At 45.4% G+C, this 27,452-nt stretch overlaps 1 protein-coding gene across 2 annotated transcripts; it reads right to left on the reverse strand.

The window, feature by feature from the left end:
* On the reverse strand, window positions 1-24,437 carry ZC3H12D (zinc finger CCCH-type containing 12D). 2 transcript variants are annotated; one of them, XM_054974928.1, is made up of 6 exons: window positions 24,385-24,437; window positions 13,708-14,143; window positions 9,163-9,302; window positions 8,581-8,815; window positions 7,443-7,549; window positions 1-2,620 (listed from the first exon to the last, which is right to left on the reverse strand). In XM_054974928.1, the coding sequence occupies exons 2-6, from the start codon at window positions 14,013-14,015 to the stop codon at window positions 1,635-1,637; spliced, it is 1,776 nt and encodes a 591-aa protein (XP_054830903.1). In that variant the 5' UTR covers window positions 14,016-14,143; window positions 24,385-24,437; the 3' UTR covers window positions 1-1,634. The 2 variants fall into 2 exon arrangements, with proteins under 2 accessions (XP_054830903.1, XP_054830816.1); XM_054974841.1 differs by lacking the exons at window positions 13,708-14,143; window positions 24,385-24,437 and adding an exon at window positions 11,727-11,765.
* Between the last annotated feature and the right edge of the window lie 3,015 nt (window positions 24,438-27,452).

The raw sequence follows: 27,452 nt of genomic DNA on the forward strand, positions 1-27,452 counted from the left end.
TTATTTGGGAACACATTTATTGTTGAAAAAGTCATAATATTGAAGTCTATAAAATATTGCTAAACCATTCTGCTATTTCCTCCCACTTTGACTTACTTTAAAAGTCTGTCCAAAAATTATCTCTTGTGACAAATGAATTGCTTATAAGTATATAAACATTGTTTTTATTTAAAAGATTTCTGTTCCATCTTGCCTCCAGCTGATCTTCAAGGCAGCTTATATGTGAATATTAAAATAATGCAAGAATATAATATAAGCCAGGCTCAAGGTTAACTCAGCCTTCCTTCCTTCCGATGTCGGTAAAATGAGAACCCAGTTTCCTGGGGGTAAAGTGTAGATGACTGGGGAAGGCAATGGCAAACCACCCCATACAAGTCTGCCAAGAAAACGTTGTGATGCAACGTCCCCCTATGGGTCAGTAATGCTTGCACAGGGGACTACCTTTACCTTTATAATATAAAAACAGGTTTTAAAACAGGACTAAGTTTCAAAGAAACCATAAAGGGACTAAATGCACAACAGGCAGCAACTAAAAATAATAAAGCAGCTCAGAATTATATCCCATTAAAGGCTTGAGAAAATAAGACAGGTTTATATTGGTGCCTAAAAGACAGTAGAGGTTAGTGTGTTTTATTGGGACACAACCACAGAAAAGGCCATGCAGGACCTCAGCTAATAATGGGCACGTTTCTAAAGAATCCTTCTAATGATCTATAGAGCACTAAATGATATGAGAGTATGATAATACCACCATCTGGAAACAAACCAGAAGCTTTTGGCTCTGACAACTATGTTCAATAAGGCAGCTCCTGGTTAACTACCTGATCACCATATGGTAAACTAGATGCAAATTCTGAATGCTTTTCAGAGGCAGCCCCATCTAACCTGACAGTCACTAAAATGTGAATAACAGGGGAAATTGGGAGTTTTCGACAAGAGGCTACAGCCTTGAGACATCATTCACCAATTGTGAATGATGTCTCAAGGCACATATACCTCTTAAGCACTGATAAGCTGGGTTGAATCTGGTAAGCATGCACAGGCTACGGACCTGACATTCCAGGGCTCTTCAGCACATATTCCAACCGTTTTAAGTATGCACATTTGTCATTCACACTTTATGTGATTACTAAAGCAATGCAACACCAGTGTAGTCATGGTAATGGTAATAAAATAGTTAAACCAAGCAAAGTTTGCTGGAGTTATCAGACAACAGAATGCTGAAGTAAGGATTTGAATTTGAAAAAGGAATAGTAGAAATTTTAGTGGAGGCTTAACTGAAGTTAAATCATAATAGATGAGGTTGTGACAATATAAGAAATCTCTATGGTAAAAGGGGGTATGGATTTAAAGGAGAAGCTAAAGTAGATGATAGATTGAAGAGCAGACATTGTCCGAGGGAACTGAAGGACAAATGATGGAAAGAAGGGAAAGAGTGCAATTTAAAGTCCTGTTTAGTATAAACACTTCTGTTCTTCCAACCAAAGCTACTTGTACAAGTTGAGAGTAGGAGTATACAGTACACTGGGGGCTTTGAATAACACCACTGATTTTCTTCCACCATGCCTTTCTTGCAGAGGATCTGCTACATAGGATCCCATGGCCTTGAAGTAATAGCATCCAGCTTTTCATAGCTAAAACATCAGCGTATGAAGAGGACACAGTTTGTACAGGCAGGAAGAGCATGGGGCTTGTTGAATATGCCATTGCTCTCCACAAAATGAGTTTACAGTTACATTCTGTTCAGACTCTGTATCAGAAGGACAGAGATAAAACTTGGCTCCTCCGAATTGGCTAAAGTCTAACCAATGAAACTGGTCATATGATCTGGACTTCAGATTTCCAGAATGTTGCATATCACCATGCATGTTGTCTGAAAACAGGTTGGATGACAAAGTTAGAGAGCTGTGTTGTCTTTCAGGTTGGGCTTTCACACCCTGTCTTACAAAACCAGGTATTTGCGGGGGTTGCATTGCTCCTGGTGTTTGCATCCTGCAAAATTGTAAGAGAGGCCTTAGCCCTGATTCATTCTCATCTTGACAGACACCTAATCCTTGGATATTACGTCTTGGTAAGCATGGGCAGTCCAAACATTGGCTACGACAAGGCAGAGGTGCACTGTGTTTGAGATAGTGAGCCTTGTATTGATCATCCACCATGTCCTCATATTTACCAGGGCTTCCAAGTATATTTCCAGAATACTGGGTACTAAGAGACAATGCAGAGAGTTGCTGCAACATGGCTTCTGTATGTTTCTCTTGACCTTCCTGTAATGCAGTTGAGTCATGTTGCCAGCTGCCTTGATGTATGCTTGGCCAGTCACTTGCTGAATTCCTGATGTCATCCTCCCACTGTGGAGAATTAGTGTGAAGTTCCTCAAAGTTGTGTGCTGAGCTGCTTTTCCTGCCAGTAACACTGTCCTCTCTCGGCCACACTGAACTGGATGTGTTCCTACCTTTGCTTGGGGGCGGATTTATCCTCAACTTTTCTTTCTCTGATCTCTGAGTAAGTGAATAGGACTTTGTCTGTGCTCGAAGTTCATCAGCCACCGAGATCTGATCACAATTAACTCTTTCGGGGTGGTAAAATTTACATTTGTTGCCATATGTACACTTTTTGCCTGGAAAGAAAAAAATGTGGATAATTAGATAACACATGCCAATTACATCATTCAGAATTCATTGATGATTTATGGAAATATTGCAGGTCCAGGATTTTCTGGAAGTGTCTCATGTCTTTCATAGTACAAGACCACTACAATTGTAAAATAACCTGAGCATTCTTGTTTGGCAAACAAGAAGCACATCTCTGATATTTTGACTTTAGGAATGTATAGAGTAATGAGCATGATGGAAGAATGTAGTAAATTTCACAAGCTCAAATCCAGTCTCTGGATTTAATGGGGCCACTGCCTTGCCATCATATTGGAGACAGAAGAATGGTCTTCTCTTTTTTTGTGGTCTCCACTGGTTTTTTAAATTATTATTTATTTCAATATTTATGTCCTTTCCATTAATTAACCAAGTTCTTTAAAAAATGACAAAAAATTAAAACGATACCATGCAACAACAAAAAACACAACACTCCTTTTTGATCACATAAGACATTTTTTCAAGCCCTGCTTTCTGTCCCCCCACCTATAGAGACAAAAAAGGCTCTGAGCTGCTTCAATGGTAGCACCTTGCCGCTGGAATGTTCTCCCCGTTCAGGCTTGCCTGGTGACTCCCTTACTTTCCTGTAGGCAACAAAGCAAAATGTCTGTTTCTGCAGGCTCTAATGAAGGGGCACCTTCTATTTTTTTAGCTATTGAATGATCTACTCCTAGCCTGAGGAGTGCTTTATTGTCTTACTAAGTTTTGTTGTCATAAAGCTACCTCATGCAGGCCTGGAGAGGCAGCACACAACTTTTCTAGATAAATATTAACAAAACAGAAGAAAACAGCATATAGTCTACAGCTTACAAATTAAGAACCAGTCAGGAAATTCCAAATGCTCTCTAGATAAACTCGGTCTTTGGCTGAGAAATGCCAGCAGGACTGAAAGGAAGTGGACCTCTCCAGGAAGAGACTCAGTGCCACTGCCAAAAAACTCTGTCCTGCATCACCATCTACTTTTCTCAGATGGGCACACATGGAGCATACTTGCCCACTGGCAGCAAGTAATTTTTATTTACGTTATTTATAGTCCGCCTTTCTCAGTGAGACTCAAGACGGATTACAGTATTAAGTCAATATGAACTACAGCTGGAACATCCCAGCTGGAACATGCATTAGGTTACAGCAACAGTCACTACACAGTAGTATAGTCTGCAGGCTGTATCCCTTTTCTAAAGTATCTTTCTGAACCATTTCAGTACAGTGCAGCCCTCCAAATGTGTAAAAGAGCCCTCCTGAATAATTAGATTTTGCATAGTTTGCAGAAAACCAAAAGAGTGGGAGCCTTCCTGATCCCATCAGGCAGGCCACTCCATAATGGGGGGCTGCAACAAAGAATGTGCATGTTTCTCTTGCCCATTTGCATGGTGGCAGCAGCAGAAGGCCCTGCTCAGATGTGCAATGCTGTCACGGTGGAGTATTGGAGAAATGGTGGTCCTGCAGTTCTGTGGGTTCAAGGCCATGAAGAGCTTTGTATGTTATTGCCCAACCTTGAACTGAGCCTGGTAACTGATGGGTAGCCAATGGAGTGACTGCAGAATGGGGGGTAATATTCATGCTCGTCCTAGCTCCTGATAACAACCAAACTTCAGCGTTCTGCACCAACTGGAGTCTCCAAGTTAACTGAGAGGGGAGACCTATGTAAAGTACATTACAATAGCCTAGTCTCAATGTCACAATGGCATGGATCCCAGTGGCCAGATTAGCAAAGTCAGGGTAGTGGAGCATCTTCTGGGCTAAACTGAATTGGATAGAAGTGGTTTTTCCCCATCTGTATTAACTCACTTCTCGAGCAGTAATGTTGGATCCAATATAAACTTTAGGCCTTTAACCAAGTCAGAAATGGCCAGCTGAACCCCATTAAAAGGGGGGAGTACAAAGAAGGTGCCTCCAGCTACTTCACTTGTTTATATTGTGGAGGGTGGGGGAGTCCAAGCTGGCTTGCACTGCAGAAACACATGGACCAAGGCTGCCATGGCCAGAGGCACACTCCCTAATACAACCTCCACACCAGACAGTCTAACAAAACTAAATTGACTCTCTCCACAAAAACCCCAGTACCCCCTGAGCAGGCTGACCAGCTACTTCACGTTGTTCTCAAAGATGAAAACTTCTACAAGTTTTTTCCCAGGGGCACATACACACAGATCAAGGATGTTACAGCCAAGGCACGCTCCCAAATGCAAGCTCATCCCTGGGGAAGTCCAACAGAACCAATCTGACACACACAGCCCAAACAAAACAGCATCCTCTAAGCAGGCTGACCAGCCACTTTTAATTCCGTATGAGGACCAACATTACACCAAGGAATCACCCAAACCAAAATGAAGCCAGACTGAAAAGGGTCCAGAGCAGATGAAGTATCCAAGAAGACTCTTGCAACTAGAAGCAAACTGAAGCAAGGGAATGAGCACACACACACAGAGAGTGAACCAAACTGAACCAAGGACACTCTTGCAACTTAGCCCAACAGAACCAGTGTCATTCACAGCAGCCAGGCACTGGATTCATCCAGTGGAGGAACACTACAGAACAGAACCAAGCAGTATGCAGCCACAAGACAATGGCAGGTGCCGAGCACAGTTGCATAACACAAATCCCATTCCCACCCACTGGCTTCAGGCTATGAGAGGTACTCTTGGGAAACCCAAGTAATTCTCTTTGCATCAGCCTTCATCATCAGCCATCCCTCCCACCTCTGCAATGAGGAAAGTTAACAATATTAGAACAACATAACAACACATTACATGATTTACATTAGCCATCCTTCCATCTCACCCCTGCAATGAGAAAAGTTAACATTAGAACCACAGCATATTAGAACCACACATTACATCAGCCATCCCTTCCACCCCTGCAATGAGGAAAGTTAAGTTTAGTTAAACATTAGTTTCATTTAGGTGTATCTGTGGGTTTCCTCCGTGACACATGGTGTGCGTCGTTCTCTGCTTTCCCTAACATCTCTCTTACTCTTTCCATCCCAGTGGCAAGAGACCAACAGTTTTGGGGCCTCTTTTCTCAATTATATGCAGAAATTCGTGCTAACATGTGCCTGGTGTGTGTTCCAGATTGCAGTGTTCATTTGTTGTGCCAACTGAATCAACTGTACGTCTCCTGCTAGTTTTCTACTTAACTTTTAAGTCTTGGGAAGAGTGTTTTCCCCCCACCTCCCAACATGAACTCACAGAGGATGCAGGTCACAAGGTGGGCTTGCTTCATTCACTCTGGAAGTTGAGTTGGGAAATTGAAGAGCAGCATGTTGATCTTCAAGAAGACCAACTGCTCAACTCTCTAGGGGAGCAGGCGAATACAATGCAAATTGACAATGTTGCCTGCATGAGAAAAGACACTCTCGCTCTCCATACTCGTCAAGGAGGAGCTAGTTCTGAGCCGAGAGAGAGAGAAGTCCAGCAAGACCACATCCTTCTTGGCCCAGTAGCTCAGTGGATCGGTGGAAAGCAACTCAAAGGGACCGGACTATTGCCTCTGCCAAATCCTGGCTCACACGTCTCACATTCCCAGAGGGGAAGAGGGCACACCAGAGTATCTCCATCTCCTTGGACATCCTGGCACTGGCTGTGGGGGGAGCCTGCTGAGAAGGGACATCCCCTTTGCTGGCAGGAGGCCCCTCTTGTCCTGCCTATATCATACCTACAAAGGGAGGGCATCTCTCGTGCTGGTGAGGTGCTTGGCCTGTTCAGCGAAGGTGCCTTTGATGCACGGGTTGTACATGGACGCCAACATGTATGACTCCCTCTCAGTGAGAGGCTGCTACCGGGACTGGCCCTGCCTGATGCTGCTCATCCCACCCCCACCCTGAAGTTCATTGGGTTGCCACCAGTGTGCAGTAAGCGAGAGGTATGTATGCTGTGACTGAGGGCATGTCCAGATATCCAACGTGAAGCGCAGAGTTCTCCTAGCAGCACGAGACAACTTTGCCTTCATGTGTTCCCTTAAGCAAAACACAACCACCTTGAGTAACAATAAGTGACACAGTTCCTGTAATAATTTCTACAAATAAAGTACTCAGTACTATTCACATTTTGCAAATGCAATAACTTACAGTCTATTAAATTCTCTGCAAGGTATGCGGTGCATCCACCCACAACCTCAATGTTAATCACAGTGTAAGAAATCCAGTACAGAAGTTCTTCAGATAAAGTCATCCACTATAAATTATGTCGATGTTTATACTTTTCAGGTTCCTCAAGCCAAAGGAGATGAAAGTCTCCAAAGCTAGTCCTCTGGTCCCCCAAGGGGGAAGGATATTTCAAGGTGCTAGAAGTCCTGACAGGATGCTAGCTTAAGTTATTCATGTTTCAGCTTTCCTTTCTCAAGGAGACTGCACATATTTCGTAATGGCTTCCCATTCATAGAAGGAAGTATGGAGGGAAATCTCTGAATGACATTGAATGAATATATACTGGCAAAGGAATTGCCAGTAGCTTTGGAGACTTCCATCTCATCTCCTTTGAAGAACTTCTGCATGTGAGCACTTTGAATTGATCTCTTAGAAGATACTTTGCTTGCCTCTGGACTGTATATTTTGGGTATACTTATTTTGCACTGTTCTGAATTGCACTGTTCTGAATATTTATGATCGTAGCACTGTAACTTTAATTTTACTGGATTTCTTACACTGCAATTAACACTGAGGTTGTGGGTGGATGCGCCACATACCTTGCAGAGGATTTAATCTGAATTGCACACCCCCAGTTGGAAGTTGCTTTCATTGAGGAATCCACAAGTTAGGTGGATGATCAACTGTGTCAGGTATTGAAAACCTACCGTAAGGGCAGAGCAGCCATTTTGGTTCAGGCATCAGTGGCTTTTTGCTCAGGAAACTGGCAAGAGAAGGTCCATGTCGGCCCAAGGGATCATCGGGAGGCATAAATCTAAAATAAAATTATCACAGTGAACTGAATAGACATTATCTTGTTTTCTGAAATATATTTAAGTTCATCATAAAGTTCCTTGGTGTAATTTTAATACATTATTCAGGCTATTTGTCAAACAGATTTTCAACACAGACACAACTCCTACCTTAGTGGGAAGAGAGCTGGATAAGCAGGGTTATATAATTAAGCACACAAATCATAACTGGAAAGGGTTTGGGATTGAGCAAAATTAGCAGTCTACAAATCTGTCAATTTGTGCTTTGGAAAACCATAGAACAAATGGTTTCAATGGCTGCATGAAGTAACTAATGGAAAGAATAGCTCAAAGGCATATATGTCCATTTTATAACCTATCTAGTCATCTGTCAGATAATACTCTGGCCAATCCCAGTTCTATCTCTAATCAGTGTGTAGTGTATTTGGCCAGAGAAGCAGCTGATGTATAATGGACAGCGCAATCCTGACACCCACCAGGCCACAGGCACTCACACACTCACATAACTGTGGCACCACTATTCCACCTGTAAGGACTTTGGTGGGAGAGCTGTGCCAGTGGGCAAGCCCAGCAAGGTACAGCAAGGTCACTGGTGAGAGCACCCACCCCACTGTTCCCCTGCCAACTCTGCCAGTATCTACCAATGGCTGTGCTGCCCACATGACAGGCATGGAAGCAGTGAGCAAAAGCACAGCCAATGCATGGGCTGCGATCCTCGTGGCCTGTCAACACCACCATCCCCCATCCCGCCCTGTTCTCCATGCTAAGGTGCAAGGGTGGCAGCTGGGATGGTGGCAGCCCGCCTGTGGAGCGAGGAGGGGACTGTAGCTTGTCAGAGGATGAGCTGTGCTCACCAACAGGGAGGCCTGCCAGCCACCTGGCCATGTCACTGGGGGAGATCCCAGGGCACACTGGCGGGATGGTAGGGGTGCCTGGTGGGGGAGCACAAGCTGCAGCTGCAATTGACCGTGCAAAGGTTGGATCTCCAGAAGAGATCCAAGATGAGATGATTGCAAATATTCTAGTATCTTACATATCATTGACGAAGGAATACATGAGCAGCCGCTGCTCAATGAACCATTTCCACTCAGGATTTTCATTCTGCAGGTCCCGAAAGTTGTCGTTGGAAACAATGACCCCATCTTGCTCATACGCCAGTTTAACTATATAGCGATCATCATAGCACACCATCCTCTTGCCTTTCATTTTGCGGGATGGTGTATATATAAGAATCGCTTGCTTTGCAAGTTTCTGAAGGATATGCTGATCTAAAAGTTGAAATAAGGGAGAAGTTACATTTTAAAAATCCTAGAAGATGCCAAACAACTGTATTTTAAATAAGAATTTAAATTGACTTAAAAATCAAACCAAGAATCCTCAAAGTGCTTAAAGTCCCTCTGTAGATATAGATACAGCACATTCTATAGTCTATGATAAATTTCAGCATTTAGATTTAAACTCATTTTGATCCTACTAATTTCAGTTTAACTGGAATGTGAGTCAGGCTGCATATTGCTTGAATTTTAACTGTCCAGAACATCTGAAGTAAGGATAACTGGGACTAAATCTTTTGCAAAGCTTAATAGTTTAAATTTGCTTTAGGAAGCATGCCTACCTGTAACAGGATTATCAAATCTTGTTGGTTCCTTTCTCCAAGATGGGACAAAGACTTTGATATATTTATGACCTCTGTTCTTGAACCAGTCTACCACCAGCTGAATTCCCATGCATGAAAACACTTCCTTATTTCCATGGCTGTTGTTAAAAACAAAAAATGCTTACAGGTCAGAATGTCTGCTACCTTGTATCAGTTTCTATTGACATCTGCTCAGTTTATGAAGTCTTGTAGCACCAGGGGCATGCATTACTAAAACGGTGAGGGAGCTGTTATGTCTAACACTATTCCGCTTCTCAGTGAACTACATCACACGCCACTCCAGAAAGATCGAATGGGTGGAAGCGCACTGTCAAAATGAACCAAATATCCAAACTAAAGTTCAATTCTGTTTTTCTGTATTAGCTTGAATCTATTAATACTTGAATTTGGAATTCATCTCAACCACAGAAAGCTGAAAATGCAAAGTTTCTTTATATCCGTTTTGTTCTTGATTTTATTAATTTGCTACATTTGTTTTATTCACTAAACTTTTTTTTAAAGCAAGCATTAAAAATGAGTTTTAAAGTGTAAAACCTAATGCAAAATAGAAAATGACTTTGCCTTCTGTTCTGTATCCAACTACTCTTTATTTTAATATTTATTTTTCTTTCATAGCCTACTTTTTCAATGCGCCTCATTGTTTTTAAAAAATTTTAGTAAGCAAATTTTCAAATTCTAATCTACCTACATTTCAGCATTGGGGTCTTGCTCTAAATGCAACAAAACTGGCTCTGAGGATGGTTCAGGGGAGCTCAGCACCGTTCCTGGTAAAAGTTGTTCAAACAGAGATTTTTCCCTGCATGGAAAGCCCCCAAATTAAATGCAAATGTTCACAAGATGTTGTGGTGTTTCTGATTGTGACTTGTGAGCTTTCTGAGGCTTTTCTCTTTAAATCAGACTTCTTAAAAAAATCTTCCTCCACCCTGGTTCAATGGGGAGAACTGCAGGGTGGCGGCAGGTAGAGTCCTTCACAACCAATGGGAAGGGGGAAGATCTAAGCTCTGCTTTTAAAATAGTTGAGAGACCATCATTTCACACTCCGCCCATTAAAAATAATTTTTTGGAACAGCTGTAGGATAGTGGCTAAGTGGATGTGTTTCAAATCAGCACTCTGCTGATTCAAATCCCACTCCTCCCATGAGCTCAGTGAGTGGCCTATGGTAAACCACTCCTCTCAGCCCCAGCTCCCCAGCTGTATTGTGGGGGAAATAATAACACTGGCCTTGTCCATCGCTCTGAATGGGTCACTAATCTGTCTAGAAGAGTGGTTTATAAGCGCAGTTGTTATTATCATCATCATCATCATCATCAATTTTCATTTTCCCAGCTAAGCAATACTGCAGCCAGCTGCAGCCTTTCCTGTTGTTCAATGAGCTCTTCATGGGGCTGTCCTTGAAAAGTGTTTAGCAACTTCAATTGGGGCAGAATGCTGAAGTCAGGTTGTTGACTGGAGTGGATCACAGGGAACACATCACTCCAGTCTTGGCTCATCTACACTGGCTCCTAATCTATTTCCAGGCACAATTCAAGATGCTGGTGCTGACTCTTAAAGCCCTATATGGTTTGGGTCAGGACCAACATGCCTGGTGGACTGCCTAAACCCTTATGAACCTACCCAACCACTGTGGTCAACTTCAGAGGCCCTGTTTTGGGAGCCCCCACCTTCCAAGATTGGGCAAGAGAGGCTGTTCTCAGTAATGGCACCAAAACTATGGAACTCTCTCCTCAGGGAGAGTTGCCGTCTTCCACCAGCAAGTGAAGACTTCTTTGTTTTGCTTGACATTCCGTCAGTGATCCCTCCTCTGTCCCTAATCCTTTTAACTGTTGTTTTTATCTTTTATGCTTATTTTAAATTCTGGTTTTAAATGGTTTTAAGGATTCATTTTTGTGTTGGTTTTAATGGCTTTTAAGATGAGATTTTAATTGGTACTTTTTAATTTGTTAGCCACCTTGGTGGCCCTGTGATGGCAGAAAGATGGGGTAAAAATCTTGTTAATAAATAATAAATAAATGGCATTTCATAACTGTGAAATAGGATTGTTTCTGGGAGACTTAAACTGGCAATTAACCAAATAACTATGTTTTAAACAACCCAAGGCTTGAGAAAATAAAATGAAAGGATCATTTCTTACATGCTCATAATTTTGTATCTTAAGTTTTTTGTTGCTGGTAATTACTGCCTTTTAAAAGCTTTCTTGAAATCAGATAGAACTGAACAAAGTAATTCCTTTTCTTTAAGCTAGAATTTTTGTACAGCAATAAGTCTACTCTACTATTGTCATTGCTAACTTCCCCTTTGCTCTTTGAATCTCCTGGGTACTGATTATTGCTTCCGTTGTATTGTTATACAGATTCAAAGTGCAGAGCATTTCTATTTGCAGCTCATTCTGCTAAATCTAAAGCCAGCTGGTGATTCAATATGGCTGGGGCCTGATTGCATACTTATACTACTACTAATGCATAAGTCCTTTACAGTTTGAACATAACCACCAAAAAGAGATGAGTCATTATTAGCTCTTAACCTTGCCACTGGTGCTTCATCTTTCAGCCTCATTCATCGCTGGAATATGTAAACAAAGAGGTTTGAGGGACTTCTGCAGGATAATTTGCCATCTAACAGCAGTCTCCAGGATGAATCCAAGTAAGCGTAAGGAAAAGAACAGAACAAGACAGGAGAAAGTAAGGGGAGGATTTAGCTTTTTAATAGAAGAGATTAAAGAACACAGTGAAATAGATGTGAGCAAGCAATTGAGTGAGCAAGAGAGAGCTAGCATGTAAAAAGCATAACAAAAGGGATAACTTCTTATCTCCACAAGCAGTGGGGAATAAACAACAGAATTTGTTTCTCTGCTGGTAACATACTGCAGCCATCAGAAACAGAAGGCCACGCTCAAAGCACAATCCTGCAGTCAATGCAAGAGACAGAAATGAGACTGCAAACAGTGGGCACAGTGAAGACAGAGGGGAGGCTAGATTGACCAGATGGCTGCCAGACCATTCCAAGCACCAGCAAAGTAGTATAACACAACTTAACTGCAACAGACCTGTTATGTCCCAGTAGAAGTATCTGTACATTCTATTCATTTTATACCAAGTTAACTGTCACAGCAGCCCCCTAAAGAATGCTGGGAACTACAGAATGGAGAGGTTAATGAGGCTCTTACCTTAGGGATCGCCTAGCTCCTTTCACAAAACTAAAGTTCCCACAGAATTTCATGACAGAATGACTATTGAACCAGTTTACGTACGTAACAGACACATGGTCCCTGCGGAGCTTGCAGACAGGAACTGTTAACCTAGCGCACTAAAGAGTTTTATTGTATTTATGCTTGACAGGCAGACACGGCCTCCCTCCCCTGCCTGGGTGTCACATTTCTGCTGAATACAAGACTGCAGTTCTGAAGTTACCCTTTGTGACACCTACCAACTTCCAGCTTTATCATCAGGAAGTTTGCAGTAGATATAAAAACTAGTTACCATAACTAAGAATATGTATCACAGAATGTAATTTTGCGTCAAGGTAGTTATTGCCAGGGTATGAGCAGGCCTCTCTGGCTTTTGTTAGATCAATGGGATTTATTTTTTGTTGTTCAGATATTTATATCTTGCTTTTCTTCCCAGTGGGGACCAAATGTAAATAAGTTTAGGGAATACTGGACAAATACATTTTTTGAAAAGCAGAAGTGACAATATTAAACATTTGAAACTATATCTGTTAGAGATATATTTTCCCAGATGATCTGCTTATTTAAAAATACTTTATTATTTATTTATTTAATCTTCTCTGTATAAACAGCTACTTTTTATCCTTTAAATGGGGCCAGTTCAACAGTGTGATTGCCTGGATGGCTTACTTGTGTGAATATGCCGACATAAATCAAACCTCAAATAATAACTTTGGTATCAGTCCACATGACTTCAGATACAATGCTATTCAAAGAGTCAACTCAAATCTATTGCATGGCTTATTAGATATATCATCCTATCGACTGTGTTGATTTACATTGTATTTGCCTTTCTCAGTCACACTGAGAAAGGCAAACTATAAAAAACAACATAAATAAAATAAGCATCCATGACTTGCATGTTTTCAAATACTGACTAAGTGATATGGATGCACAGTCTTAAATTTTAGGGCCCAGGAAAGGTGAATTGCTAAAAAGTCTAGTTGTTCTGGTGCACCAGTTCCATTAACTTCAGTTCCTAGCTACCATAGTCTTCCTATATTTTAAGCATTTTCAATGTATTTAATGTTTTGAAAGACAGGAAGGACCATTGCGGCACTCTCCCATAGCCCAAGGTGCAATCTTTCTCTAAGAGGCAGGCTTGCTTCTGGTAGGAGACCAGAAGTGAGAGTGATCTGTCTACACATAACCTGAACCCAACAGTGTATTCTTCAAAGTTGTAGTGTTCAGTGAATAGAGTGAAAATAATTTTGTGGCATGCTACAAAAGTTAAAGATGTGCAGAATCTAATTAGGGTAGCAAAATATAAAATGCTTGCCTCATGGCGACATTGCTGCCATCAATCACAATTGGTCTCAAGTCAGTTGCAGGCTTACTTGCTTCCTCAGTAGATTGTAGTAAAATTGATGGGCCCCTGCATGACCCCTGACCCTGAGCGACAGATTTGGAGTGAAATGGCTGCATCCATTTCTCAGGTTCCTGAGTCCTGCTGCCCATCTGAATAAGCTCTTGCAGTAAATCATTTTCAGAGGCCTCACGGCCTAACTTCTGCAGTGCTTTGCCAACTTGCTCCTTGCTGTAGCCCAGCTTGCAGAAAAATTCCAGTTTGCTCTGTTGTGCTTCCATTTCTGTACAAGGATAAAAATGCCTCACAGCACATGCAGTTACCAGTCAGAAAGTGGAGGTCCAGCTATTAAGGGGATATTTCCAGTTGACAGAGTTGATCCAGTGCAGCCACTTTTAATAGGCATCCACTTTATGGAGAAAAAAAATAACTGTTTAGTAATGAGGTACCAAGGAACTACTCATGCCACACACAATAAAACCCTTTGGGGTCTTTGCAGTTTGTTTCTTTGAGGAATATGTACATCGTTACTGTAGCATAAGGAGGACTAGCCTGATCCCCTCAATTAATTTTCGTAGGCTGCATCTTTAAAGAACAAAATTAGTGATTTTTATACATTTGATAAATTATACAATAAAAATAAAAAATTGAAAAAATAGCCAGATATATTAGCATTTTTACATAAAACGACAAGACACCATCAACTTCTGTATCACATTAACTAAGCAAAAGATGCAAGCGAAAGAAGGCATCTGTTTTGTGTGTGCTTCCCCCATAGTTGAGAAGATGGGGGGTCTGTAGGTTTTCCGCTTTCAGGAGTTGGAAAGCAGCCTTTTGCCCCTTGAAGGAAGACAGCTCTGACATCTCAGTTATCTTACTATAAACCTAAACTTTATTTACAATTAGTAAAGCTCAAAATAGTTTTGTTTTCTCTTGATTTCAGGGAAGCTCAGCAGCATAATATTTAAAAATTCTTGCTTTATGGATCTCATCCCACATAAATTACCTTCTGACTTACCAGAAGACTGCAAACTTTCACCAGATGCTCTGAGCACATCTGAGCCCCTTTCTTATTAAATATATATTATCTGGGCAACCAATAGTCGTCAGAAGATCAGGTATGTGCTTAAGTTAGGTGTGCAAGAGTGACGTGAGCATACATATTCATGCATAGGCACTCCAGGCTTATCTATCAAGAAAACATCTGCAAAGAACGTAACAAAGGGATTGCTCAGTTCAATGTGGTTCATGAAATACAGATATCATCTCTCTGACTTTGCGCTAATCTCAGATACCACAAGTGCTTAGCAACAAGTAAACATGGTAACCTGGTCAGCTGATGCTGGGGAAATGCGTTATTAGCAACTTGTGAAAACAACTCATGCGTTCAGAATTTTTTTAAAAAAAATTATACCAGAACAGGATGCTGTAACCATTCGCTTTCATGAGTATTTTTGATTTGTGCTGTGTCTTTTTTTAAAAAATGTATACCGTCAAAGCTATTGTAATCCAGACTGGTCTCATCGGGCAGCAGAATGAAAACACTTGCCTTTAAGAGGTAAATCTGGAGACAGTTTGAGGGCAACAGATTTTCTCCATGTAATGTTACTCTTGTTCCTCAACACCAGCAGCGCAAGTGTACCTGACTGCAAAATGGAAGCACTTCCAAGGTAGAATCCAGCATGTATACTTTGCTCAAATTTCTTAAAGCAGTTGTTCCAAGATGGCATCATCTTGTCCTAGAACAGGAGACCAAGTCCTATGAGGAAGGTTGAAGGAGCTCAGAATGTTTAGCCTGGAGTGGAGATGACTGAGAGGTGATATAATAACCTTCTTCAAGTACTTGAAGGGCTGTCATATAGAGGATGGCACAAAGTTGTTTTCAGCTGCCCCAGAAGGTCAGACCAGAACCAATGGCTTGAAATTAAATCAAAAGAGTTTTTGGCTAGAACTTCCTGACAGAGCGGTCCCTCAGTGGAACAGACTTACTCAGGAGATGGTGGGCTCTCCTTCTTTGGAGATTTTTAAGCAGAGGCTAGATGGCCATCGGACAGCAATGCTGATTCTGTGAATCTGGACAAATCATGAGGGAGAGGGCAGAATGGATTACATTAGTGCTTAATCCTCATGGCCCCTTCTTACATGCCCAGAGTAATGCCGATCGCCACTTTGGAGTCAGGTAGAAATTTTCCACAGGCCAGTTTGGCTAGGGATCCTGGAGGTGTTTTGCCATCTTCTGGGCATGGAGCTGGGGTCACTAAGGCAGTCGGGGAGGGGGGATAGTTGTGAATTTCATGCATTGAGCAGGGGGTTGGACTAGATGACCCTAGAGGTACCTTCCAACTCTATGATTCCATGATTCTATGAATGGTACACTTCAGGAAGACTGCAGGTAATCTGTACACCGAGCCCCATCTTGGAGGCCCTTCTCAACACCCGCATCTGAAAGACTCAGGCAGCAAAAGGCCCAGCGGGAATGGCCTCTCATGAAAGGGGCTGCCTGTATAGATTGGAAGCCTGTGGAAGAGGACTGGGCTCTGTTATAATTTGCAGCACCTGTAGTCAGCTAACACCACTGATAGCAACTGCTTCTATTCTTACTCTTTTATATTGTTTTTTATTATTTTAAGTTGCTTTGAGGTTCTTGAACTGAGAGGGTTCAACCATTTTAATAAATAGTATCAATAACAGTAATAATTAGAATATATCTGGTGTGTGATATGGCAGCCTGACAGAACGAGCCACTAGAGGCACAATAAACCTGTGTGTCAGGATCTTCTGCAACACCAGTGTGTTGTTTTCTGAACACAAGTCAGAGGACTGTTGAGCTGTCCCTCAATCCCTTCAGCGCACTCCCTGCTGATACAATTCTTTTGAGGCAGGTAACAGATTCCAATAGAGGATAATATCAGAATTAGAACAATAGTTTCAACAAGCAATTACTGAAGCAACTGAAACATGGTTAGGAAGGAGTGAGCTCATTTGGTTTTTGCAAGCAGGCTTGTGCTCAAGAACTGCGCTCTGTGGTTTCCTTCTGGCCTGCTTCTGTTTTCAACACCAATTCAAAGTATAGTTTTTCTTAAGAAGCAGTGTCTATGTCTGTGCACATTCTCCAACCACCAACAGCCGAAAGCTAATGCCTGGGAGGTGGGGGGAAGACTATGCAACAGGGAGGATTGCATTAAAAGAGAGGTGAGCAAAATCTTACTCTATCTCTTGTGCTAGCAGAGGAAACTTACAAGCTTTCTGCTACTGTAAGAGAGTGATAATTCCCCCCCCCCACCGTGTTCCCTCTGTACGGCAGCCAGTGCCATGTGGACATCATGAGAATTCCCCAACCCTCAGCAGAGGCTTCTCAGGACACGCAGGGGGCTTCTGGGGAAAAGGAAAAGTGGGGAGGAACAGCTTGTGTGACTTCCCTTCCACTGGTGCATGATAGGCTCCAGTCTTTGCTTGAAAGATCAGAGCTCAAAGATATGTAAAATCAGCTGCACCAGAATCTAAATCTGTACAGGTTAAATATCAAATACGTAACCTGTCCCCTTCCCCAAGTATTCTTTAGTTGACACCCATAATCACAGGTGAAATTTTCAGGCATAAGATCACTCTTCCTTAATTTATGGCAGAGGCTACTTTGGGATGCCCCGGCTCTGAACTTACCTTGGGCCGGCGTTTGCGGGCCCGCGCAGCCGGAGGGAAAAAAGCAGGAGCGGCTTCATCGCCGGCCCTGAGAACAAACGCACCCGCAGCTCAGGCAGGGAGCGTTCAGCAATTGAATCCCAGCCGGCCAATCACAGCAGCCGGCTGGGAGCAATCAGGACGGGAGCCGTTGCCCGACCGGAGTGAAGTAGACTTCACTCAGGTCCTCTCGCCCTTTACTTAGTGAGGGGCCGGCCTCCCTAGTACGCAGTTGCTCCTGAACAGCGATCGGGACGGGCGTCTGTTCGCTGCTCAGGAGGGGACGCGTGCCTCGGCCTGCAATTTTAGCGCGGCTGCAGAGTCGCGCTTTGGGCTTTCGCATTGGGAAAGACTCATTTGGGGGCTTATTTTCTCCCTTCTAGCCGAGGCTAGGGCAAGCGCTGCAGTAGCGGCGGTGTGCGCCCTCCCCCCCTTTCTTTTTCTTCCCCCCCCCCGACGGAGTGGGGAAGCTGCTAGCTTCGGGCGCGATGCCCATGAACGTGAGTAAGGGCCACGGAGCCCTCAAAAGTAACAAGCACCGCCAGCAGCGGAGGAGGGAGAGGGGACGGCCAGATAAGGGGAACAATCCCAAGGGAGGACGTTCTGGTGGCCTATCGAGTGGGCAGAGTGAAACTTGCCACTCAGCACCTCCCATGGCGGGAGAGGGGTCCCAGGCCGACAGAGCCAGGGGGAGGCCTACTACCAGGTTGGCGACCGGGGCCATAAGGCGCACTCATGTTGCTGGGGCTGTTGGAGTTTCCAGGGCCCAGGCTGCGAGGCCCAGTGCGGCAGGCGGGGCCTCTACTGCTCGGCTCCACCCGAGGCGGGAGAACAGCCCCGCCAGCTCCACGAGTGGGAGAAGGCGAAGGGATACAGGGCAAAGAGCAGGGCAAGGGACACGCAGTAAGGCTCCTGCAGTTCGGCGTCACTCAGGACGGGGGGGTGATACAACCAGTCCTCCTGTCAGTCAGCTGCTGGCCACACAAGGCCCTTCCATACAAGGCTTGTCGAGGGCACTTCAAAACCTGACAGAGCGGGTGGATCTTTTGGGGGCCCCTGCATCTGGAATAGAGGCGGGCTGCTCGCCTCTCGAGGATGATGAGTCCCCTGGTGAGGGTCCTAGCTCCAGGGGGGTTCCAGTACGTACTTCCCAGAGACGGAGAACACCCAGGTCGCCATCTAGCAGTGAGTCCTCCAGCCCAGGAGTCAGGGAGCGCACGGTTACTAAGAGCAAGAAAAAGAAGAAGCGTACTAGGAAGGTGTCAAAGCGGAGGGGCGATTCTGATTCCTCAGATACATCAAGTGAATCCTCCTCGAGCGATGGCGGAAGGGGCTCGGACGGAGATTATTGGGGGGCGGCTGCTATGGTGCCTCCTATTCCGGCTTGGGCCGCGCGGTGGCGGTCAAAAAGGCAGGCTGGGATGGGAGGGGTTGAGTCGGTCTGGGCGGGGGGAGCATCAGAGTCGGTGGGTTCCCCCCCAGTAAGCATGGGTGATGACGATGACTCTCCTGGAGCACACCTGTCCCGGAAAATGCGTAGACGCATAATGGATGGTTATTATATAGATATATTTTCTCTGGTCCGCCCAGAAGCAGAGGATGGTCTTTCACGCCCGCCTTATAGGCGGAAGAAGGGGAAGGAGAAGAAGGTTGAGGTGGAAAGGTCATTTGCCAATTGGCTGGAAGGCTTTACTGTATTTATGGGGGTCGTGCAGATGGCCTGCCCAGAGAGGGGATGGCACCTCTCCTGTCATTTAGCCACCGTTCTCAGGGCCCGGGCTTTGGCTGGGGAAACAGCTGCCCTTGATTATGACGAGGCCTTTCGCAAGAGGGCTTCTCACAGTGCTAGGAGGAGGTGGGACTTGATAAGTCAGAAATTATGGCTCTGGCTGGTTGGTCCACACATGAGGGGCAGGAGTGACTCATCTCGCTCAGGAAGATGGGGTTCCAGGCGGGACAGGAAGACGGTTTGCTGGGAATACAATCTAGGCAAATGTCAACGGGCTCGTTGTAAATTTGATCACTTGTGTGAATCCTGCCTTGGTCCACACACTCGAGCCTCGTGTCCACGCCAAGGGGGCAGTCAATTGCCCTTTCGAGGGGGCCGGCCCGCCATTGCGGGTGCTAAGAAAGAGGGAGGCTTCGCAGGTGCCAGTGGCGTCACCCAGCCTCATACAGGGAATAAGCAGTAGGACGGCCTTGACCTTGGATCTTGCCCCCTCTCCCATCCGGAGAGATGCCCTCCGCCAGCTATTGGACCGCTATCCGGACAGGGCGGGGGCAGAGTTCTTGTGGGAGGGTTTTACTTTGGGTTTTCGCATCCCATTCATGGGCCCCAGGGTGGCCACCATTTCAGGCAATCTTCGGTCTGCCAGGGACATGCCTGAGGTCGTCGCTGCTAAGCTGGCGAAGGAAGTGGCGGCTGGCAGGGTTGCAGGCCCCTTTGATCATCCACCATTGCCTAACCTACGGGTCTCTCCATTGGGAGTTGTTCCCAAAAAGACAGAGGGTGAATACCGCCTTATTCACCATCTGTCCTACCCCAGAGGCTCGTCAGTTAATGATCTTATCCCTCAGGAGTTGTGCTCTGTACGTTACGCTTCGCTTGACCATGCGGTCCGCCTGGTCCGTTCATGCGGTAAAGGGGCTTTGATGGCGAAGTGTGACGTACAGTCAGCGTTTCGTTTGTTGCCGGTCCATCCGGACGATTTTTGCTTACTTGGATTCATGTTTAGGGGGGCTTGGTACGTTGACAAGGCCATGCCCATGGGATGCTCGGTAGCCTGTGCGGCCTTCGAGGCTTTTAGCACATTCATAGAATGGGCGGCAAAAGATCGTCTAGAATGCCCCCAGGTCACGCACTACCTGGATGATTTTTTCCTGGCTGGACCGCCCACCAGTTCCGCTTGCCATGAGAGGCTGGCCGGTTTCAAGGCCCTGGCCTCGGAGTTGGGGGTACCTCTTGCCGAGGAAAAGACCGAGGGTCCCACTTCCCAAATTACTTACCTGGGGATTGAATTGGATTCCATGGAATGCTGCTCCAGACTCCCCCTGGCCAAGCTGCAGGCCTTACAACTACTCATTCGGTCAATGGTCAGCCGACGGAAGGTTACGTTAAGGGAGCTTCAGTCCCTGCTGGGTCACCTCAACTTTGCCTGCAGGGTGGTTTCCCCAGGTCGCCCCTTTTGTGCGCGGGTTGCGAGAGCCACTGCTGGGGTCTATTCTCCCCGCCATCATGTCAGGATCACAAAAGGCATTAGGGAGGATGTCCGGATTTGGTTGACCTTCTTGTCAACTTACAATGGGGTTTCCTTCTGGCAAGAATCTAGCAGTATTGCTGCGGACCTGCAGGTTCATTCTGATGCCGCCGGTAGTGGCGGCTTTGGCGTTTTCCTGGGGGGTCACTGGTGCGCCCAACCCTGGCCGGGCAGTTGGAGCAGGGCGGGTCTGCTCAGGGATCTCACCTTCCTTGAGCTTTTTCCTATTCTGGTGGCAGTCACCATATGGGTGGAGCAATTTAAAAACAAGAAAGTAGTGTTTTGGTGTGACAACATGGCGGTGGTCAAGGTTTTGAACAAGCAGTCATCGCGCTCTGAGCGGGTCATGCGCCTGGTTCGCAGGTTTGTCCTGGTGTGTCTCACTAATAACATCTCCTTTTCTGTGAAGCACATAGCAGGTACTGATAACAGCATCGCCGACGCCTTGTCTCGCTTCCAGACAGAGCGGTTCTTTGCCTTGGCGCCAGAAGCCCAACGAGAGCCGGATCCATTCCCGGAGGACCTGTGGAACCTTGGGAGCGCTCCATAGTGCAGGGAGTATTGTCGTCTCTTGCTCCTTCCTCTGTGCGGTCGTACAGTAGGGCCCTATCTACTTTTTTGTCGGTATCCCGGCGTTGGGGGGGTTCTGGCAGCCTTCCTACGTCGGGGGACTTGGTCCTTCGGTACTTAGCCCATATGAGGGAGAGGGGGCTCGCCCCAAGGACAATGAAGGGGCATTTGGCTGCCATTTCATTTTTTAGCAAAGCCAGGGGTTTCCCAGATCCTTGTAATCTGTTTTCAGCTCGTAAGGCCATAGAGGGTTGGAGGCGGTTAGCACCGCCGCCGCTGGATTCCAGACGACCCATTACTTACCGCATCCTGGGGTGCTTATTGAGCCACCTGTCAACCATATGTTACTCAAATTATGAGGCACGGCTCTTCGAGGCTGTTTTTACACTGGCCTTTTTCGGTGCTTTCCGGGTTGGGGAGCTAGTGGCAGGTTCTCGTCGGGAGGCCCCGGGTTGTGCGTTAGCTCTTGGGGATGTTTCTCTAGGGACTTCGGGGGTGTGTATCCACTTACGGCGATCTAAGACAGATCAGCGGGGCCGTGGGGTTCATTTTACGTTGGGGGGCTCCACGTCCGGGCCATGTCCTCTCAGGGCATTGACCGCTTACCTGGCACTGCGCCCAGCAGGGGAAGGTTTCCTGTTCATCCATCAGAATAGCGCCCCCCTGTCACGCTTCCAATTTGTTAGCGTGTTACGGACTGCCTTGGCTTCCGCGGGCTTTCCTGAGCAGGAATTTGGTGGTCATTCATTTAGAATTGGAGCCGCCACAGTGGCTTCTCATATTGGCCTTTCTGCAGATCGGGTACGGGCCATTGGCAGATGGACATCTAGCTGTTACAAGGCATATGTGAGGCCAGGCTTGGTTATTAATCCCTCTTCTTTTAGTCCCTGCAGGCCGTAAAAAACGGGTGTGGATCATGGGCCACAGCATTGTCCACTGGGCAGCTCGCTATGTGAAGACGTCCGGCTGGGGATGTGATCTGGGCCTCGACCATTTGATTGTTATAGTCTGGTATGGATCAAGAGGAATGATGTGGAAATCCTTGCTACCTTGGTTCCTACGGCTGGTTAAGAAGGAGGGACCGCCTGATGCAGTCGTATTACAACTGGGGGAGAATGACTTACCGGGGAGAAAGAAGCTGGACGTGCTGCAGGACATGTTGATGGATTTGGGAGTTTTGAGAGAGAGTTATTTGCACCTGACTGTTTTATGGTCCGACTTGTTGGAACGTCGGATTTGGCGGGGGGCCAGGGATAACGACAAGGTGGATTTAGCTCGGAGGCGGCTGTCTAAAACGGTGGGAAAATTCATCTTGTCACAGGGGGGCTTGGTCATTGCCCACCCGGACATCTCTTTTCGGTTGGAGGCCCTTTATAGATCTGATGGTGTGCATCTTTCCAGTTGGGGGCAAGACATATGGTTGCATGATATTCGTGAGGGGTTACTTTGTTGGTTACAGCGAGAGAGCTTTGGCGGGGAGCCTGTTAGTGGCTCCAGTGGCGGTTTGGGCGTTGGGCACCGATCCCTTGGGCGGGAAAAAGGGCCTGTGGGCACTGTTTTCCCATAGAAGGGATCCCCATAAGGGGTCTTGGACCAGGCTTGGTAGCGGTAAGCCCAGCTCGGGGGCTGACAGAACAAGCCTGCGTTCAGGTGACGGGGGACCACGCAGAGGCTACCGCCCAGTGTGGCTTCCTCATAAGTCATCCTGTGGTGTCCCCTTCTCAGCAGGCGGGCTGACAGGGTAGAGAGGCATCGGTGGGCAGGCGGGTCTGCCGATGTGGGATCCGTGCCCTACGCCGCCAAGGCTCTTTGTTACGCTGTAATCAATAAAGTTGTGGCCTAATTTTTTCCAAAATTAAGCTTCTGTGTGTTATTCTGCTTTATAAACCCGGACCGTATCAAGCTGGGCACGCAAGCCCTATGCATAAATTGGCCTCTGAGCAGCCTGGTCCTCTTGCAGCCCTTAGCACTTCATTTATCTGGACTGGCACCTAACACTTTATGTACTAGTAAAATGTATTTTATTGATATGCATGTTAATAATTTATCATGAGCTGCCCTGGGCATTTTTGGTGGCAAGAGCAAAACACACACTTTTCAGATCCATAAATAAGAAATAATAAAGATGGCTGCTGCAGCAGCTCCTTCGATCTGAATCAAACATTAACTCCAGGGGGACATTTGAGGCCAGAAAATGAGCATGGAGGGGAAACGTTAACCCCTGCTTCTCCTATATTGTGGTCCACATGATCCCAGTTGGGGGTCTCATGGCTGCAACTAATAAAGGTTGATTGCCCCTATGTGAACCATTATCTCTCCCTTGTTTCTGTTGTCTTTTCTACCATTAAAATTAAGATTGTAAACTACTTGGAGCAGACAAAACCCCTCTTGTGTTCCTTATGTTACTTTGTGAGAGCCATATAGGTTGCTGGAGGTCCGTAAGTCAACCACCACACCATTCGGCTTGGAGAGGAAGCTCTCCTCCCTGAATTCCTCTGGCTTCTGCTTCTATGGAAGAGTAGTTCTGTACGTTGCCATTTATTAGAGGAATCCCACTCACTTTTTTTCTTACAAGTCATAATGTACAAAGCTACCTCTGGGGTAGGTCTCCTGTACCTTTTCCCTCAAGAAGACCAGAGATGTGTTTTGCCTCCATTTTGATTCAATTTAGAAATACTGAAAGCTGAAGGACGTTGCACTTAATGAGAAGTAGCAAAATAACCTAAAGGTGCCAAAGTCTCACACTTTTTGGTTTAGAGACACACACAAGCACAGATCCAGATGGGCGGGACCTGGCAGGAGTTACTCCGTGGTGAAGAGAACACAGCATCTATTCAGTTGCTGTGTTGCGGATCGTGTTGTTATCTGCCCTGAGCCTGCTTGCGGGGAGGGCGGAATATAAGTACGATAAAATAAAATAAAATAAAATAAAATAAAATAAAATAAAATAAAATAAAATAAAATAAAATAAAATAAAATAAAATATTCTTAGAGGAAGAGCAAGAACAAGATACAAATGAGGTAAATAAATAACATAAGACAGGGTCCCTGGTCTGAGTCCTGGCTCGAGTGAAACCTTGCCTTCCCTTCACCCATCCCTTAAATGTATTTGCTGAGAACATTAGAACAAACTGTTTCTACTCACAGGAAGTGCAGGTGTTTCCCCTTAATCACCGGAGAACTGGAGGTTGTCTGAACCACCATTGTTATCCTCCTGCTCACACACTAGGCTATATGTGCAAGTGCAATATTTATTCCCATGAGGAAGTGCAGCCTATTTTTCAAGGCACTGTGTTATTTGTGTCAACTGAAGGTGCAATGTGCAAGTTACAGCTCAGTACACAGGAACATTTTACTTCCTTAATTGGGTAGCTCATATCATTTAACTCATTAGACTTTGGTTTTGCAAAAGGGGGGAAAGAACAGCAGCATGTAAGTGGGAAGAAGGTCATAGCTATCTAGTGCCAAGTACAGGTATTATTTGTGAACGTTTGTACAAACTGTCATGTATGTTATATAGAAGTGTTTGTATTCTAGCATTTGATTTAATCAATGATTGTGCTACTTTCTGTCCTTGTATTACTTTCTGGAAATTTGTGAGTCAAAGATTGAAGGGCAGACTAGTGAAACTTTGGAAAAGTTCTCCTGTAGGGTTATTTTTAAATGCTAAGTAGCACACTGAGTGGGAGCACTCAGAAGTTTCGTTGTTGTTTTTAAGCTTTCTCTCTGTACAACTTTTCCAACCAATGTGAACCATGTAAGGTGCATGGTAGCAAGTGAGTTGGCGGTTGCTGTCTAGGGTGATCGTATGCCCTCTTTTTAGAGGACATGTTCTCTTTTTTTGATGTCTGGACTCTTTTAAAAAAATTGATGAAAATGTCCTCTTTTTTTGAAGGGGAGGATGAGCCTATTGTTGTGGGGTAATAATAACACTTTGTAAACCGCTCTGAGTGGGCATTAAGTTGTCCTGAAGGGCGGTATATAAATCGAATGTTGTTATTATTATTATTACAGTTCCCAGTGGAGAGAAGCTTTAATTTTGTCACCAGCACCACTTTGGCCTGAATCAGGGCCGAATCAGCCCAGATTGGGCCTGAATCAGCCTGAATTGGGCCGCTGCAGAGTGCAGCAGCACTCCCATGCTCCACAGTGGCCCGATCCAGGCTGAATCGGCCCCCTGCAGAGCGTGGGAGCACTCCCAGGGCGGCATGTGCCCTGTGCGATTATGTCACTTCCTGGAAATTATGTCATCACACAGGCCTGGAACACACATGTGCACTGTGCACATGCAAGAGATCACAATGGTAAGTGCCTGGCCTCCCACCTTGCACCCAGAGGGTAGGGGGACATGGCAACCCTACTCACAGGAGTGCTCCTGCACTTCACATGGGGGCGAAGATATGGTAACACTCCCAAAGCTGACATGATGCCATCACTTCCCAAAGTGATGTCACCCTGCAGAGACCGAGAGAGCATAATGTTCACACAAGAGAAAGACGGAACAGCAAGTTATGCCTCTCCCCCTGAGCCCAGGAGACCTGGCAACCCTAATTTTGAATAGGCTTTCCCCTTTCATTGTTGTGTATTGAGATTTTCTGAGGTCTGTGGTCTGCTTTGTTCCATGTGCTCCTTCCCCATAGCAATGGCACTGAGCCCCTACCCCACCACCGGGAAGTGCAGGGGTCCCAGATATTTCTGGTGTCACTCTTGTTAGCCATGCCATGGATCATGACTGGAAACAGTTAACATGTTTTTAGAGGTCTAACAGAAAATGACTTCAGACAAGATTGCCTGGCAATGAATTTTGATGCAATGCTTGAGTTCCCTACTAGAAACTTTTGCCTGTTTGTGTGAGCGAGAGGCCTTGCTTTCTGTTCTGAATGCTGTGTGTTCATGCGCTCTTTAAGACTGAATCATCTTGAATCTAAAATCCAAGTAAATTCTCTTGCTTATTCCAAGACTGTGTGGATTGGCTAACACACTCTTCCTTGGAGTATGAATGAGTTAGCAGAGAAGGTTTTTCATTGAATTTGCTGCCCTCCTACTGGTGATGAGCAACCTCATGAGCTGGAGGGAAACCCTTTGGAACATCTCGACCAGCAATGCAGAAGGGGAAGCAGCTTGTATTTTTATTTCTTGACCAGGAATATGCCAAAGAGCAGGGCTTTTTTTCTGCTGGAACGTGGTAGAACGCAGTTCCAGCACCTTTCGGTGCCAGAAGCTGGAGGAGGCGGTGATGGCTGGTGGGCGCCCGTGCAGCCTCTTTGCTGGGCCTGCCAAGCAGCCTCTCTGTTCTAATGCCGGGAGCTGGAGGATGTGGCGACAGTTTGTAGGCGGCCGAGTGGCCTCTCTGTTGTGGCTACAGGAGCCTGAGGAGGCAATGGTGGTGGGCAGGCGGCCAAGTGTGGGCGGGCAGTCAGGTACATGGTGCACCCTGGCTTCGACTGGCTCACGTGCTTTAGGTTTGCCAGCTCCAGGTAAGGAAATTCCTGAAGATTTGGGGGCTGTTACTGCAATATAGCCTATGTGACCATTTATCCATTTAGTTCTACAAATAACTACTTGAACAACAAACTTTTTTTAGGGAGATAATATCTTCTAACAAGTATTCAGGTGCCACTTCATCATAAGTATGCAAGTTCTGGTGTTGTGTGTGTGTGTAGGGGTGTTATTTGCTTACTGTGTCGTTTCTTTCCCACTTCAGTGCCAACTTGCCATTTCAGTCAAAATAGGCAGTAATGTATATAAATTTATAATAAAGAGTTTTCTGTACATGTGTGTGTGCATATGATGTCTGGGTGATTTCTGCAGCCCTGTTTCCATTGGGGAATTGGCAATCCCCACACCTCTGGTCATGGTTGGTCTACCGTGGGCTTCTGTTTCATTTACCAGCAAGACATTCTTATTCATCTGGGCATCAAATGAGAACAAATGTCTTGTTGCTAAACAGCATCCTCTTTTTTCACTTGCAAAGTCTGGTGACACTATTGCTATCAAGCCTGGTCCCTTGAATCCTCTCTCAAAAGCCAAAACATCCATGAAAAGGGCCCCTCCCTTTTCCCAAGGCTTGACCAATTCTGTTGTGCTTGCTAGCAATGGCCACTGAGGGCACCTCTTTCTTAAAGCTGCAGATGCTCTTTTATAATTTTGGTGGGTATCCCCCCTACTGTGTATGTGTGTGTATAGATTGAGATTTCAGAATTTTTTTTGCAA

This window comes from Eublepharis macularius, chromosome 1, assembly GCF_028583425.1.
Source record: "Eublepharis macularius isolate TG4126 chromosome 1, MPM_Emac_v1.0, whole genome shotgun sequence".
Taxonomy (NCBI): Eukaryota; Metazoa; Chordata; class Lepidosauria; order Squamata; family Eublepharidae; genus Eublepharis; species Eublepharis macularius.